Raw genomic sequence first — 17,410 nt, forward strand, 5'->3', positions numbered from 1 at the left:
TGGTCCTTGCAATGGTTGAGAGCCGCGGGTGCAGTGTCGCTGCTGCCCCTTCCTGGTGGCAATGAATTGTATACGTGTTTGCAGTGTATAGAAGCCCAGATGAAGCGCCTGGTGTTTCGGCAAATCTAATACCTGCCTCCTTCTCTCTGTGACAACTGCCAAGAACAGAAACTCCGATGTTCTCATGTTCACAACTTGTGACGCTCTCACTAACGCCTCCGTTTCTTTCTCCCCGTTTGTCTTAAAGATCCTTCCTCTGGAAAAGAGCCATGTGATGCGACTATGGACGTGTACGTGGCCCCCTGGGGTTCGGTGCTGCTCCAGCTCACGGACTCGGAGCGGACCCACTGCCCCGGGGATTGTAGCTTTGTCTGGAGGGTGAATGAGACCAGGCCTGTGGTTACAGTGAAGCCCTCAACAAGCAGCAGCACTCTATGCAAGCGCAACATGCCCAAATGCCAAGCCTTCGCCAACGGTAGCCTGGAGCTGTCCCTAGTCACCCCACAGGAGGCGGGACTTTACCACGTGGTCATGGAGGAAGGGGGGAAAGGGAAATACAGGAAGTGCTTCCCACTGCAGCTTCAAGGTGAGCAGCTTCACACCTTCCATTCTGTGTTTTCAGCTATGCACGTTGACGCCTGATGCCTGTGTGCTCGCCAGAGGCGTGGGGGGGAGGGGGGTGTGGGGGTGGTAGTGGGAGGAGGTAGGCAGTACAGGCCACGCGACGCATCTGATGCCTGTGTGCTCGCCAGAGGCGTGGGTGGGTATTGGGAGGAGCAAGGCAGGACAGGGCCACGCGAGACACCTGATGCCTGTATGCTCACCAGAGGCGTGGGTGGGTAGTGGGAGGAGGTAGGCAGAACAGGGCCACGCAAGACACCTGATGCCTGTGTGCTCGCCAGAGGCGTGGGGGGGGTGGTGGTAGTGGGAGGAGGTAGGCAGTACAGGCCACGCGACGCATCTGATGACTGTGTGCTCGCCAGAGGCGTGGGTGGGTAGTGGGAGCAGGTAGGCAGAACAGGGCCACGCAAGACACCTGATGCCTGTGTGCTCGCCAGAGGCGTGGGGGGGGGGGGGTGGTAGTGGGAGGAGGTAGGCAGTACAGGCCACGCGACGCATCTGATGCCTGTGTGCTCGAAAGAGGCGTGGGTGGGTATTGGGAGGGGAAGGCAGGACAGGGCCACGCGAGACACCTGATGCCTGTATGCTCACCAGAGGCGTGGGTGGGTAGTGGGAGGAGGTAGGCAGGACAGGGCCACGGGAGACACCTGATGCCTGGGAGGAAGTAGGCAGGACTAGGCCACGCGAGACACCTGATGCCTGTGTGCTCGTCAGCAGCGTGGGTGGATAGTGGGAGGAGGAAGGCAGAACAGGGCCACGCGAGACATCAGATGCCTGTGCGCTCACCAGAGGCGTGGGTGGGTAATGGGAGGAGATAGGCAGAACAGGGCCACGCGAGACACCTGATGCCTGTGTGCTAGCCAGAGGTGTGGGTGGGTAGTGGGAGGAGGTAGGCAGGACAGGGCCACGCGAGACACCTGATGCCTGTGTGCTCCCCAGAGGCATGGGTGGGTAGTGGGAGGAGGTAGGCAGGACAGGGCCACGCGAGACACCAGATGCCTGTGTGCTCGTCAGCAGTGTGGGTGGGTAGTGGGAGGAGGTAGGCAGGACAGGGCCACGCGAGACACCTGATGCCTGTGTGCTCGTCAGCGGTGTGGGTGGGTAGTGGGAGGAGGTAGGCAGGACAGGGCCACGCGAGACACCTGATGCCTGTGTGCTCGTCAGCGGTGTAGGTGGGTAGTGGGAGGAGGTAGGCAGGACAGGGCCACGCGAGACAACTGATGCCTGTGTGCTCGCCAGAGGTGTAGGTAGGTAGTGGGAGCAGGTAGGCAGGACAGGGCCACGCGAGACAACTGATGCCTGTATGCTAGCCAGAGGTGTGGGTGGGTAGTTGGAGCAGGTAGGCAGGACAGGGCCACGCAAGACACCTGATGCCTGTGTGCTCGTCAGCAGTGGGGGTGGGTAGTGGGAGCAGGTAGGCAGGACATGGCCACGCGAAACACCTGATGCCTGTGTGCTAGCCAGAGGTGTGGCTGGGTAGTGGGAGGAGGTAGGCAGGACAGGGCCAAGCGAGACCCCTGATGCCTGTGTGCTCGGCAGAGGTGTGGGTGGGCAGTGGGAGCAGGTAGGCAGGACAGGGCTACGCGAGACACCTGATGCCTGTGTGCTCGTCAGAGGCCTGGGTGGGTAGTGGGAGGAGGTAGGCAGAACACGGCCACGCAAGACACCTGATGCCTGTGTGCTTGCCAGAGGTGTGGGTGGGTAGTGGGAGGAGGTAGGTAGGACAGGGCCATGCGAGACACCTGATGCCTGTGTGCTCGTCAGCAGTGTGGGTGGGCAGTGGGAGCAGGTAGGCAGGACAGGGCCACGTGAGACACCTGATGCCTATGTGCTCACCAGAGGCGTGGGTGGGTAGTGGAAGCAGGTAGGCAGGACAGGGCCACGCGAGACACCTGATGCCTGTGTGCTTGCCAGAGGCGTGGGTGGGTATCGGGAGGAGGTAGGCAGGACAGGGCCATGCGAGACACCTGATGCGTGTGCTTGCCAGAGGTGTGGGTGGGCAGTGGGAGCAGGTAGGCAGGACAGGGCCACGCAAGACACCTGATGCCTGTTTGCTAGCCAGAGGTGTGGGTGGGTACTAGTGGGAGCAGGTACGCAGGACAGGGCTATGCGAGACATCTGATGCCTGTGTGCTCGCCAGAGGCGTGGGTGGGTATTGGGAGGAGGTAGGCAGGACAGGGCCACGCGAGACATCTGATGCCTGTGTACTTGCCAGAGGTGTGGGTGGGCAGTGGGAGCAGGTTGGCAGGACAGGGCCACGTGAGACACCTGATGCCTGTGTGCTCGCCAGAGGTGTGGGTGGGTAGTGGGAGCAGGTAGGCAGGACAGGGCCACGCAAGTCACCTGATGCCTGTGTGCTCGTCAGCAGTGTGCATGGGTAGTGGGAGGAGGAAGGCAGGACAGGGCCACGTGAGACACCTGATGCCTGTGTGCTCCCCAGATGTGTGGGTGGGTAGTGGGAGGGGGAAGGCAGGACAGGGCGACGCGAGACACCTGATGCCTGGGTGCTCGTCAGCAGTGTGGGTGGGAGGAGGTAGGCAGGACAGGGCCACGCAAGACAACTGATGCCTGTGTGCTCGTCAGCAGTGTGGGTTGGCTGTGGGAGCAGGTAGGCAGGATAGGGCCACGCGAGACACTTGATGCCTGTGTGCTCGCCAAAGGTGTGGGTGGGCAGTGGGAGAAGGTAGGCAGGACAGGGCCACATGAGACACCTGATGCCTGTGTGCTCGCCAGAGGCGTGGGTGAGTAGTGGGAGGAGGTAGGCAGGACAGGGCCACGCGAGACACCTGATGCCTGTGTGCTCGCCAAAGGCGTGGGTGGGTATTGGGAGGAGGAAGGCAGGACAGGGCCACACGAGACACCTGATGCCTGTGTGCTTGCCAGAGGTGTAGGTAGGTAGTGGGAGGAGGTAGGCAGGACAGGGCCACGCGAGACACCTGATGCCTGTGTGCTCGCCAGAGGTGTGGGTGGGTAGTTGGAGCAGGTAGGCAGGACAGGGCCACGCAAGACACCTGATGCCTGTGTGCTCGTCAGCAGTGTGGGTTGGCTGTGGGAGCAGGTAGGCAGGATAGGGCCACACGAGACACCTGATGCATGTGTGCTTGCCAGAGGTGTAGGTAGGTAGTGGGAGGAGGTAGGCAGGACAGGGCCACGCGAGACACCTGATGCCTGTGTGCTCGCCAGAGGTGTGGGTTGGTAGTTGGAGCAGGTAGGCAGGACAGGGCCACGCAAGACACCTGATGCCTGTGTGCTCGTCAGCAGTGGGGGTGGGGAGTGGGAGCAGGTAGGCAGGACATGGCCACGCGAGACACCTGATGCCTGTGTGCTAGCCAGAGGCGAGGCTGGGTAGTGGGAGGAGGTAGGCAGGACAGGGCCACGCGAGACCCCTGATACCTGTGTGCTCGGCAGAGGTGTGGGTGGGCAGTGGGAGCAGGTAGGCAGGACAGGGCTACGCGAGACACCTGATGCCTGTGCGCTCGTCAGAGGCATGGGTGGGTAGTGGGAGGAGGTAGGCAGAACACGGCCACGCAAGACACCTGATGCCTGTGTGCTTGCCAGAGGCGTGGGTGGGTAGTGGGAGGAGGTAGGTAGGACAGGGCCATGCGAGACACCTGATGCCTGTGTGCTCGTCAGCAGTGTGGGTGGGAGAGGGAGCAGGTAGGCCGGACAGGGCCACGTGAGACACCTGATGCCTATGTGCTCGCCAGAGGCGTGGGTGGGTAGTGGAAGCAGGTAGGCAGGACAGGGCCACACGAGACACCTGATGCCTGTGTGCTTGCCAGAGGTCTGGGTGGGCAGTGGGAGCAGGTAGGCAGGACAGGGCCACGTGAGACACCTGATGCCTGTGTGCTCGCCAGAGGTGTGGGTGGGTAGTGGGAGCAGGTAGGCAGGACAGGGCCACGCAAGACACCTGATGCCTGTGTGCTCGTCAGCAGTGTGCATGGGTAGTGGGAGGAGGAAGGCAGGACAGGGCCACGTGAGACACCTGATGCCTGTGTTCTCCCCAGATGTGTGGGTGGGTAGTGGGAGAAGGAAGGCAGGACAGGGCGACGCGAGACACCTGATGCCTGGGTGCTCGTCAGCAGTGTGGGTGGGAGGAGGTAGGCAGGACAGGGCCACGCGAGACACCTGATGCCTGTGTGCTCGTCAGCAGTGTGGGTTGGCAGTGGGAGCAGGTAGGCAGGACAGGGCCACGCGAGACACTTGATGCCTGTGTGCTCGCCAAAGGTGTGGGTGGAAAGTGGGAGAAGGTAGGCAGGACAGGGCCACATGAGACACCTGATGCCTGTGTGCTCGCCAGAGGTGTGGGTGAGTAGTGGGAGCAGGTAGGCAGGACAGGGCCACGCGAGACGCCTGATGCCTGTATGCTCGCCAGAGGCGTGGGTGGGTATTGGGAGGAGGTAGGCAGGACAGGGCCACACGAGACACCTGATGTCTGTGTGCTCGGCAGAGGTGTGGGTGGGCAGTGGGAGCAGGTAGGCAGGACAGGGCTACGCGAGACACCTGATGCCTGTGTGCTCGTCAGTGGCCTGGGTGGGTAGTGGGAGGAGGTAGGCAGAACACGGCCACGCAAGACACCTGATGCCTGTGTGCTTGCCAGAGGTGTGGGTGGGTAGTGGGAGGAGGTAGGTAGGACAGGGCCATGCGAGACACCTGATGCCTGTGTGCTCGTCAGCAGTGTGGGTGGGCAGTGGGAGCAGGTAGGCAGGACAGGGCCACGTGAGACACCTGATGCCTATGTGCTCACCAGAGGCGTGGGTGTGTAGTGGAAGCAGGTAGGCAGGACAGGGCCACGCGAGACACCTGATGCCTGTGTGCTTGCCAGAGGCGTGGGTGGGTATTGGGAGGAGGTAGGCAGGACAGGGCCATGCGAGACACCTGATGCGTGTGCTTGCCAGAGGTGTGGGTGGGCAGTGGGAGCAGGTAGGCAGGACAGGGCCACGCAAGACACCTGATGCCTGTTTGCTAGCCAGAGGTGTGGGTGGGTACTAGTGGGAGCAGGTACGCAGGACAGGGCTATGCGAGACACCTGATGCCTGTGTGCTCGCCAGAGGCGTGGGTGGGTATTGGGACCTGATGCCTGTGTGCTCGCCAGAGGTGTGGGTGGGTAGTGGGAGCAGGTAGGCAGGACAGGGCCACGCAAGACACCTGATGCCTGTGTGCTCGTCAGCAGTGTGCATGGGTAGTGGGAGGAGGAAGGCAGGACAGGGCCACGTGAGACACCTGATGCCTGTGTGCTCCCCAGTTGTGTGGGTGGGTAGTGGGAGGAGGAAGGCAGGACAGGGCGACGCGAGACACCTGATGCCTGGGTGCTCGTCAGCAGTGTGGGTGGGAGGAGGTAGGCAGGACAGGGCCACGCAAGACACCTGATGCCTGTGTGCTAGTCAGCAGTGTGGGTTGGCTGTGGGAGCAGGTAGGCAGGACAGGGCCACGCGAGACACTTGATGCCTGTGTGCTCGCCAAAGGTGTGGGTGGGCAGTGGGAGAAGGTAGGCAGGACAGGGCCACATGAGACACCTGATGCCTGTGTGCTCGCCAGAGGCGTGGGTGAGTAGTGGGAGGAGGTAGGCAGGACAGGGCCACGCGAGACACCTGATGCCTGTGTCCTCGCCAAAGGCGTGGGTGGGTATTGGGAGGAGGAAGGCAGGACAGGGCCACACGAGACACCTGATGCCTGTGTGCTTGCCAGAGGTGTAGGTAGGTAGTGGGAGGAGGTAGGCAGGACAGGGCCACGCGAGACACCTGATGCCTGTGTGCTCGCCAGAGGTGTGGGTGGGTAGTTGGAGCAGGTAGGCAGGACAGGGCCACTCGAGACACCTGATGCCTGTGTGCTAGCCAGAGGCGAGGCTGGGTAGTGGGAGGAGGTAGGCAGGACAGGGCCACGCGAGACCCCTGATACCTGTGTGCTCGGCAGAGGTGTGGGTGGGCAGTGGGAGCAGGTAGGCAGGACAGGGCTACGCGAGACACCTGATGCCTGTGCGCTCGTCAGAGGCATGGGTGGGTAGTGGGAGGAGGTAGGCAGAACACGGCCACGCAAGACACCTGATGCCTGTGTGCTTGCCAGAGGCGTGGGTGGGTAGTGGGAGGAGGTAGGTAGGACAGGGCCATGCGAGACACCTGATGCCTGTGTGCTCGTCAGCAGTGTGGGTGGGAGAGGGAGCAGGTAGGCCGGACAGGGCCACGTGAGACACCTGATGCCTATGTGCTCGCCAGAGGCGTGGGTGGGTAGTGGAAGCAGGTAGGCAGGACAGGGCCACACGAGACACCTGATGCCTGTGTGCTTGCCAGAGGTCTGGGTGGGCAGTGGGAGCAGGTAGGCAGGACAGGGCCACGTGAGCCACCTGATGCCTGTGTGCTCGCCAGAGGTGTGGGTGGGTAGTGGGAGCAGGTAGGCAGGACAGGGCCACGCAAGACACCTGATGCCTGTGTGCTCGTCAGCAGTGTGCATGGGTAGTGGGAGGAGGAAGGCAGGACAGGGCCACGTGAGACACCTGATGCCTGTGTGCTCCCCAGATGTGTGGGTGGGTAGTGGGAGAAGGAAGGCAGGACAGGGCGACGCGAGACACCTGATGCCTGGGTGCTCGTCAGCAGTGTGGGTGGGAGGAGGTAGGCAGGACAGGGCCACGCGAGACACCTGATGCCTGTGTGCTCGTCAGCAGTGTGGGTGAGTAGTGGGAGCAGGTAGGCAGGACAGGGCCACGCGAGACGCCTGATGCCTGTATGCTCGCCAGAGGCGTGTGTGTGTAGTGGGAGGAGGTAGGCAGGACAGGACCACGCGAGACACCTGATGCCTGTGTGCTTGCCAGAGGTGTGGGTGGGTAGTTGGAGCAGGTAGGCAGGACAGGGCCATGCGAGACACCTGATGCCTGTGTGCTCACCAGAGGTGTGGGTGGGCAGTGGGAGCAGGTAGGTAGGACAGGGCCATGCGAGACACCTGATGCCTGTGTGCTCGCCAGAGGCGTGGGTGGGCAGTGGGAGCAGGTAGGCAGGACAGGGCCACGCGAGACACTTGATGCCTGTGTGCTCGCCAAAGTTGTGGGTGGGCAGTGGGAGAAGGTAGGCAGGACAGGGCCACATGAGACACCTGATGCCTGTGTGCTCGCCAGAGGCATGGGTGAGTAGTGGGAGCAGGTAGGCAGGACTTGGCCACGCGAGACACCTGATGCCTGTGTGCTCGCCAGAGGCGTGGGTGGGTATTGGGAGGAGGTGGGCAGGACAGGGCCACGCGAGACACCTGATGCCTGTGTGCTAGCCAGAGGTGTGGGTGGGTAGTGGGAGGAGGTAGGCAGGACAGGGCCACGCGAGACACCTGATGCCTGTGTGCTCGCCAGAGGCATGGGTGGGTAGTGGGAGGAGGTAGGCAGGACAGGGCCGTGCGGGACACCTGATGCCTGTGCGCTCACCAGAGGCGTGGGTGGGTATTGGGAGGAGGTAGGCAGGACAGGGCCACGCGAGACACCAGATGCCTGTGTGCTCGTCAGCAGTGTGGGTGGGTAGTGGGAGGAGGTAGGCAGGACAGGGCCATTTGAGACACCTGATGCCTGTGTGCTCGTCCGCGGTGTGGGTGGGTAGTGGGAGGAGGTAGGCAGGACAGGGCCACGCGAGACACCTGATGCCTGTGTGCTTGTCAGCGGTGTAGGTGGGTAGTGGGAGGAGGTAGGCAGGACAGGGCCACGCGAGACACCTGATGCCTGTGTGCTCGCCAGAGGTGTAAGTAGGTAGTGGGAGCAGGTAGGCAGGACAGGGCCACGCGAGACAACTGATGCCTGTATGTTAGCCAGAGGTGTGGGTGGGTAGTTGGAGCAGGTAGGCAGGACAGGGCCACGCAAGACACCTGATGCCTGTGTGCTTGTCAGCAGTGGGGGTGGGCAGTGGGAGCAGGTAGGCAGGACAGGGCTACGCGAGACACTTGATGCCTGTGTGCTCGTCAGAGGCCTGGGTGGGTAGTGGCAAGAGGTAGGCAGAACACGGCCACGCAAGACACCTGATGCCTGTGTGCTTGCCAGAGGCCTGGGTGGGTAGTGGGAGGAGGTAGGTAGGACAGGGCCATGCGAGACACCTGATGCCTGTGTGCTCGTCAGCAGTGTGGGTGGGCAGTGGGAGCAGGTAGGCAGGACAGGGCCACGCAAGACACCTGATGCCTGTGTGCTTGCCAGAGGTGTGGGTGGGTATTGGGAGGAGGTAGGCAGGACAGGGCCACACGAGACACCTGATGCCTATGTGCTCACCAGAGGCGAGGGTGGGTAGTGGAAGCAGGTAGGAAGGACAGGGCCACGTGAGACACCTGATGCCTGTGTGCTTGCCAGAGGCGTGGGTGGGTATTGGGAGAAGGTAGGCAGGACAGGGCCATGCGAGACACCTGATGCGTGTGCTTGCCAGAGGTGTGGGTGGGCAGTGGGAGCAGGTAGGCAGGACAGGGCCACGCAAGACACCTGATGCCTGTATGCTAGCCAGAGGTGTGGGTGGGTACTAGTGGGAGCAGGTACGCAGGACAGGGCCATGCGAGACACCTGATGCCTGTGTGCTCGCCAGAGGCGTGGGTGGGTATTGGGAGGAGGTAGGCAGGACATGGCCACGCGAGACACCTGATGCCTGTGTGCTTGCCAGAGGTGTGGGTGGGCAGTGGGAGCAGGTAGGTAGGACAGGGCCACGTGAGACACCTGATGCCTGTGTGCTCCCCAGATGTGTGGGTGGGTAGTGGGAGGAGGAAGGCAGGACAGGGCGACGCGAGACACCTGATGCCTGGGTGCTCGTCAGCAGTGTGGGTGGGAGGTGGTAGGCAGGACAGGGCCACGCGAGACACCTGATGCCTGTGTGCTCGTCAGCAGTGTTGGTTGGCTGTGGGAGCAGGTAGGCAGGACAGGGCCACGCAAGACACTTGATGCCTGTGTGCTCGCCAAAGGTGTGGGAGGGCAGTGGGAGAAGGTAGGCAGGACAGGGCCACATGAGACACCTGATGCCTGTGTGCTCGCCAGAGGCGTGGGTGAGTAGTGGGAGCAGGTAGGCAGGACAGGGCCTTGCGAGACACCTGATGCCTGTGTGCTCGCCAGAGGCGTGGGTGGGTATTGGGAGGAGGAAGGCAGGACAGGGCCACACGAGACACCTGATGACTGTGTGCTTGCCAGAGGTGTAGGTAGGTAGTGGGAGCAGGTAGGCAGGACAGGGCCATGCGAGACAACTGATGCCTGTATGCTAGCCAGAGGTGTGGGTGGGTAGTTGGAGCAGGTAGGCAGGACAGGGCCACGCAAGACACCTGATGCCTGTGTGCTCGTCAGCAGTGGGGGTGGGGAGTGGGAGCAGGTAGGCAGGACATGGCCACGCGAGACACCTGATGCCTGTGTGCTAGCCAGAGGCGTGGCTGGATAGTGGGAGGAAGTAGGCAGGACAGGGCCACGCGAGACCCCTGATGCCTGTGTGCTCGGCAGAGGTGTGGGTGGGCAGTGGGAGCAGGTAGGCAGGACAGGGCTACGCGAGATACCTGATGCCTGTGTGCTCGTCAGAGGCCTGGGTGGGTAGTGGGAGGAGGTAGGCAGAACACGGCCACGCAAGACACCTGATGCCTGTGTGCTCGTCAGCAGTATGGGTGGGCAGTGGGAGCAGGTAGGCCTGACAGGGCCACGTGAGACATCTGATGCCTATGTGCTCGCCAGAGGCGTGGGTGGGTAGTGGAAGCAGGTAGGCAGGACAGGGCCACACGAGACACCTGATGCCTGTGTGCTTGCCAGAGGTGTGGGTGGGCAGTGGGAGCAGGTAGGCAGGACAGGGCCACGTGAGACACCTGATGCCTGTGTGCTCGACAGAGGTGTGGGTGGGTAGTGGGAGCAGGTAGGCAGGACAGGGCCACGCAAGACACCTGATGCCTGTGTGCTCGTCAGCAGTGTGCATGGGGAGTGGGAGGAGGAAGGCAGGACAGGGCCACGCGAGACACCTGATGCCTGTGTGCTCCCCAGATGTGTGGGTGGGTAGTGGGAGGAGGAAGGCAGGACAGGGCGACGCAAGACACCTGATGCCTGGGTGCTCGTCAGCAGTGTGGGTGGGAGGAGGTAGGCAGGACAGGGCCACGCGAGACACATGATGCCTGTGTGCTCGTCAGCAGTGTGGGTTGGCAGTGGGAGCAGGTAGGCAGGACAGGGCCACGCGAGACACTTGATGCCTGTGTGCTCGCCAAAGGTGTGGGTGGGCAGTGGCAGAAGGAAGGCAGGACAGGGCCACATGAGACACCTGATGCCTGTGTGCTCGCCAGAGGCGTGGGTGAGTAGTGGGAGCAGGGAGGCAGGACAGGGCCACGCAAGACACCTGATGCCTGTGTGCTCGCCAGAGGCGTGGGTGGGTATTGGGAGGAGGTAGGCAGGACAGGGCCACACGAGACACCTGATGCCTGTGTGCTTGCCAGAGGTGTGGGTGGGTAGTGGGAGCAGGTAGGTAGGACAGGGCCATGCGAGACACCTGATGCCTGGGTGCTCACCAGAGGTGTGGGTAGGCAGTGGGAGCAGGTAGGCAGGACAGGGCCACGCGAGACACCTGATGCCTGTGTGCTAGCCAGAGGTGTGGGTGGGTACGAGTGGGAGCAGGTAGGTAGGACAGGGCCATGCGAGACACCTGATGCCTGTGTGCTCGCCAGAGGCGTGGGTGGGCAGTGGGAGCAGGTAGGCAGGACAGGGCCACGCGAGACACTTGATGCCTGTGTGCTCGCCAAAGGTGTGGGTGGGCAGTGGGAGAAGGTAGGCAGGACAGGGCCACATGAGACACCTGATGCCTGTGTGCTCGCCAGAGGCGTGGGTGAGTAGTGGGAGCAGGTAGGCAGGACAGGGCCACGCGAGACACCTGATGCCTGTGTGCTCGCCAGAGGCGTGGCTGGGTATTGGGAGGAGGAAGGCAGGACAGGGCCACACGAGACACCTGATGCCTGTGTGCTCGCCAGAGGTGTAGGTAGGTAGTGGGAGCAGGTAGGCAGGACAGGGCCACGCGAGACAACTGATGCCTGTATGCTAGCCAGAGGTGTTGGTGGGTAGTTGGAGCAGGTAGGCAGGACAGGGCCACGCAAGACACCTGATGCCTGTGTGCTCGTCAGCAGTGGGGGTGGGTAGTGGGAGCAGGTAGGCAGGACATGGCCACGCGAGACACCTGATGCCTGTGTGCTAGCCAGAGGTGTGGGTGGGCAGTGGGAGCAGGTAGGCAGGACAGGGCTACGCGAGACACTTGATGCCTGTGTGCTCGTCAGAGGCCTGGGTGGGTTGTGGGAGGAGGTAGGCAGAACACGGCCATGCAAGACACCTGATGCCTGTGTGCTTGCCAGAGGCGTGGGTGGGTAGTGGGAGGAGGTAGGTAGGACAAGGCCATGCGAGACACCTGATGCCTGTGTGCTCGTCAGAGGAGTGGGTGGGTAGTGGAACCAGGTAGGCAGGACAGGGCCACGCGAGACACCTGATGCCTGTGTGCTTGCCAGAGGCATGGGTGGGTATTGGGAGGAGGTAGGCAGGACAGGGCCATGCGAGACACCTGATGCCTGTGTGCTCGTCAGCAGTGTGGGTGGGCAGTGGGAGCAGGTAGGCAGGACAGGGCCACGCAAGACACCTGATGCCTGTGTGCTCGCCAGAGGCGTGGGTGGGTATTGGGAGGAGGTAGGCAGGACAGGGCCACACAAGACACCTGATGCCTGTGTGCTTGCCAGAGGCGTGTGTGGGTAGTGGGGGGAGGTAGGCAGGACAGGGCCACGCGAGACACCTGATGCCTGTGTGCGTGCCAGAGGTGTGGGTGGGTATTGGGAGGAGGTAGGCAGGACAGGGCCACACGAGACACCTGATGCCTGTGTGCTCGCCAGAGGCGTGTGTGGGTAGTGGGAGGAGGTAGGCAGGACAGGGCCACGCGAGACACCTGATGCCTGTGTTCTTGCCAGAGGTGTGGGTGGGTAGTGGGAGCAGGTAGGCAGGACAGGGCCATGCGAGACACCTGATGCCTGTGTGCTACCAGAGGTGTGGGTGGGTACGAGTGGGAGCAGGTAGGTAGGACAGGGCCATGCGAGACACCTGATGCCTGTGTGCTCGCCAGAGGCATGGGTGGGAAGTGGGAGCAGGTAGGCAGGACAGGGCCACGCGAGACACCTGATGCCTGTGTGCTAGCCAGAGGTGTGGGTGGGTAGTGGGAGGAGGTAGGCAGGACAGGGCCATGCGAGACACCTGATGCCTGTGTACTCACCAGAGGTGTGGGTGGGCAGTGGGAGCAGGTAGGCAGGACAGGGCCACGCGAGACACCTGATGCCTGTGTGCTACCAGAGGTGTGGGTGGGTACGAGTGGGAGCAGGTAGGTAGGACAGGGCCATGCGAGACACCTGATGCCTGTGTGCTCGCCAGAGGCATGGGTGGGAAGTGGGAGCAGGTAGGCAGGACAGGGCCACGCGAGACACCTGATGCCTGTGTGCTAGCCCGAGGTGTGGGTGGGTAGTGGGAGGAGGTAGGCAGGACAGGGCCACGTGAGACACCTGATGCCTCTGTGCTCGCCAGAGGTGGGGGTGGGTAGTGGGAGCAGGTAGGCAGGACAGGGCCATGCGAGACACCTGATGCCTGTGTGCTCCCCAGAGGTGTGGGTGGGCAGTGGGAGCAGGTAGGCAGGACAGGGCCACGCGAGACACCTGATGCCTGTGTGCTAGCCAGAGGTGTGGGTGGGTAGTGGGAGCAGGTAGGCAGGACAGGGCCATGTGAGACACCTGATGCCTGTGTGCTCGCCAGAGGCGTGGGTGGGTATTGGGAGGAGGTAGGCAGGACAGGGCCACACAAGACACCTGATGCCTGTGTGCTTGCCAGAGGCGTGTGTGGGTAGTGGGGGGAGGTAGGCAGGACAGGGCCACGCGAGACACCTGATGCCTGTGTGCGTGCCAGAGGTGTGGGTGGGTATTGGGAGGAGGTAGGCAGGACAGGGCCATGCGAGACACCTGATGCCTGTGTGCTAGCTAGAGGTGTGGGTGGGTAGTGGGAGGAGGTAGGCAGGACAGGGCCACGTGAGACACCTGATGCCTCTGTGCTCGCCAGAGGTGGGGGTGGGTAGTGGGAGCAGGTAGGCAGGACAGGGCCATGCGAGACACCTGATGCCTGTGTGCTCCCCAGAGGTGTGGGTGGGCAGTGGGAGCAGGTAGGCAGGACAGGGCCACGCGAGACACCTGATGCCTGTGTGCTAGCCAGAGGTGTGGGTGGGTACGAGTGGGAGCAGGTAGGTAGGACAGGGCCATGCGAGACACCTGATGCCTGTGTGCTCGCCAGAGGCGTGGGTGGGTAGTGGGAGGAGGTGGGCAGGACAGGGCCACGCAAGACACCTGATGCCTATGTGCTCGCCAGAGGTGTTGGTGGGCAGTGGGATCAGGTAGGCAGGACAGGGCCACGCCAGGCTTCTGATGCCTGTGTGCTCGCCAGAGGCGTGAGTGGGTAGTGGGAGGAGGTAGGCAGGACAGGACCACGCGAGACACCTGATGCCTGTGTGCTAGCCAGAGGTGTGGGTGGGTAATGGGAGGAGGTAGGCAGGACAGGGCCACGCGAGACTCCTGATGCCTGTGTGCTAGCCAGAGGTGTGGGTGGACAGTGGGAACAGGTAGGCTGGACAGGGCCATGTGAGACACCTGATGTCTGTGTGCTCGCCAGAGGTGTGGGTGGGCAGTGGGAGCAGATAGGCAGGACAGGGCCACGCATGACTACAAATGCTGGTGTGCTCGTCAGAGGCGTGGGTGGGCAGTGGGAGCAGGTAGGCAAGGCAGGGCCACGCAACACACATGATGCCTGTGTGCTTGCCAGAGGCGTGGGTGGGTAATGGGAGGAGGTAGGCAGGACAGGGCCACGCAAGACTCCTGATGCCTGTGTGCTAGCCAGAGGTGTGGGTGGGCAGTGGGAACAGGTAGGCAGGAAAGGGCCATGCGAGACACCTGATGCCTGTGTGTTCGCAAGAGGCGTGAGTAGTGGGAGGAGGTAGGCAGGACAGGGCCACGTGAGGCACCTGATGCCTGTGTGCTCGCCAGAGGCGTGGGTGGGTAGTGGGAGCAGGTAGGCAGGACAGGGTCACGCGAGACACCTGATGCCTGTACGCTAGCCAGAGCTGTGGTTGGGTACTAGTGGGAGCAGATAGGCAGGACAGGGCCATGCGAGACACCTATTGCCTGTGTGCTCGCCAGAGGCGTGGGTGGGTAGTGGGAGGAGGTAGGCAGGACAGGGCCATGCAAGACACCTGATGCCTGTTGTTAAGACGGATTTCTGAACTCTGTCCTGGTGGCGCAGAAGTTCAGAAGGCCAACCTAATTACTTGGAACAGGGTAACCTCTGGACGAGCCAGACCAATCAAGGTAGCGATCGCGGCGGTCAAGACTAGGTCTCAAGAGGGGTGAGGGTGACTGAAAGCCCGCAATGAGCACACAAAGCAAGAGCGCTTACAAACTACTCCAAACAGTTGTTATATCAAAAATATATACACATTTATTTTAAGGCCTTTAAAACAATGACCGTAGCGAGAAAATCACAATATCACAATATTAAGCCAACACATACCATATCAACACAATATATATACAAATACGACAGTCGCAAGCATTAGAGGCACGAAATGTGTAGTCCACCTGAAAGGGAAGGAAAACAGGCAGTGCGATAATGCTTTAGACTCAGTTCGCCTTCAGAGGCACCTAACTAGATGGAAGTCCGAGCCCTGCGAAGAGTGGAGCCTTGTGCTCAAAGTACCTGCACACGCTGGTGCCAACGGGCAAAAGGAGAAGCTCTTCAGAGGAAGTCAGGCAGTTCGGGTTAGTGCACAACAGAAGAAGAACAGGTTCCGCGACTCAAGCGCAGCCTCCACAGTGAGCAGAAGCAGAGCGCGAGTACGGACAAAAGGGTGCTGTTTTTACACAGCGGGGAAAAGCAATGGGCTACTGCAGGAGGGCGACCAGATCCTAGCTATACTACTCACCGGTCCCCGATGCAAGCAGACCCAGGCTTCTCCACGTTAGTTTCAGCAGCTGGCAGGTTCAGAACAGCCGGGAATGCCTCGTCGTCGTGTAGAGAAAAAAGACGTCCCAATCGAAGAAACCTGCACAGTTTTGTCACCACCGCAGGGCAACGGAGCGGCCGTGTGTATCCGAGCCAAATGTACACTACTCACTTCAGACTTGGGAACGCCAAGTGTACGAAGCGTGTGAGAGTGACCAGGACTCGAAATACAACACAACCTGGCGGCGGTTACAGAGCAGGACTCCCTTGTAAGCTGGTCAGTCAACTGGATGGCCCAGAGACGCTTCCGAAGGCTTACTTGGCAGGAGATGATGAAGTCGCCGGGAATAGCTGTTCCTGCTATTCCAAAGGTCGAAGCACCAGTACAGGCCTTCTGGTTCGATCAAAGGAGGAAAGGGTTTCACAGGACGACAGCAGTGCAAAGGAGGAGTCCTTCAGCGGGTCACCAGCGATTCCTCGGTCCAGCCTCTTGGTTGCAGGATACTTGGCTCCTGTATTCCTTCGTTCGTGAGAACTCAGGAGATCGACATGGTAGTGGTGTTTCCAGCCCCCTCTTATCCACGGTTCCCTTCGCGCCAAAACGGAGGGGAGCCAATGGGAGATCCGCTCATCAACACACATACCATACGTGGACCAATCACGGACCACGGTGGTCCCAGGCATTCACACCACCCTAGACTCTCTGGCACCCAGGATGTGTATTGGGACCAGACATCCCAGCCCACACCCTGGGGGCACACAAACGACATGTAGAAGCCCGCGAAAGCAACCACGTTTCGCGGGAAAGTACATGCCCAAATAAAGAAGGCCCCGGGTCGCTCGACCTGGGGAAGGTGAAGGGAGCAAGACGGTCAGTGGACAGGACAAAGGAGCCTCGTGGTCTGGCCATTTTGGGAGCCAGGCCACCATTTTGGGTTCAGCGCGAAAAATGCGCTCAGAACGCCAAAAGGAGCTCAAAATACACAAAACGATCGCTGCCACCATTCCAATCCCTGAATGACTTGCATCGATCAAATACCATCCTAAACGAGTATCTAGGGCCTGTAGAAGGCTAGAGACCCAAGAGAGCTGTAACTTAGCTTACAGTGCCCTCTTGTGTCATGTTGCACTAAAGCCGCAACATGATAAAAGAAACTACGGGAAACAGCGTTCCCCGGTACTGACTGTCTTAAGGGCATGTCAGTTTCCCCATAAGAAAAGGAGCGAAAGCCCAGAGGAGTGCGGCAGAAGGCTGCACTTCTCTGGCAAAGTCAAGAACAAGGTGAAAAACAACAGCAAAAAGTTTAGGGGTTGCCACATGGAAGGAAAATTACCTACAATTATGAAATCTTTCCTAACACCTGTTTGCTCATCAGCGGTGTGGGTGGGTAGTGGGAGGAGGTAGGCAGGACAGAGCCATGCGAGACACGTGATGCCTGTGTGCTCGCCAGAGGCGTGGGTGGGTAGTGGGAGCAGGTAGGCAGGACAGGGCCACGGGAGACACCTGATGCCTGTATGCTAGCCAGAGGTAGTGGGTGGGTAGTGGGAGCAGGTAGGCAGGACAGGGCCACGCGAGACACCTGATGCCTGTGTTCTCGCCAGAGGTATGGGTGGGCAGTGGGAGCAGGTAGCAAGGACAGGGCCACCCCAGACACCTGATGCCTGTGTGCTAGCCAGAGGTGTGGGTGGGTACTAGTGGGAGCAGGTAGGCAGGACAGGGCCACGCGAGACACCTTATGCCTGCGTGCTCACCAGAGGCGTGGGTGGGCACTGGGAGCAGGTAGGCAGGACAGGACCACGTAAGACACCTGATGCCTGTGTGCTAGCCAGAGGTGT

The 17,410-nt window shown here is 61.3% G+C and overlaps 1 protein-coding gene across 5 annotated transcripts in view; it reads left to right on the forward strand.

Moving 5' to 3' along the window:
• LOC138525644 (Fc receptor-like protein 5) overlaps positions 1-17,410 on the forward strand; it is an 800,717-nt gene that overhangs the window by 66,246 nt on the left and 717,061 nt on the right. For all 5 annotated transcript variants that reach the window (XM_069635697.1, XM_069635696.1, XM_069635699.1 and 2 more), the window contains exon 2: positions 248-586. In XM_069635697.1, coding sequence (XP_069491798.1) covers positions 248-586 — 339 coding nt within the window. The remainder of the gene's footprint in view (positions 1-247; positions 587-17,410) is intronic.

Source organism: Ambystoma mexicanum, chromosome 7p (genome assembly GCF_040938575.1).
Source record: "Ambystoma mexicanum isolate Mex_15411 chromosome 7p, UKY_AmexF1_1, whole genome shotgun sequence".
NCBI classification, from domain to species: Eukaryota; Metazoa; Chordata; class Amphibia; order Caudata; family Ambystomatidae; genus Ambystoma; species Ambystoma mexicanum.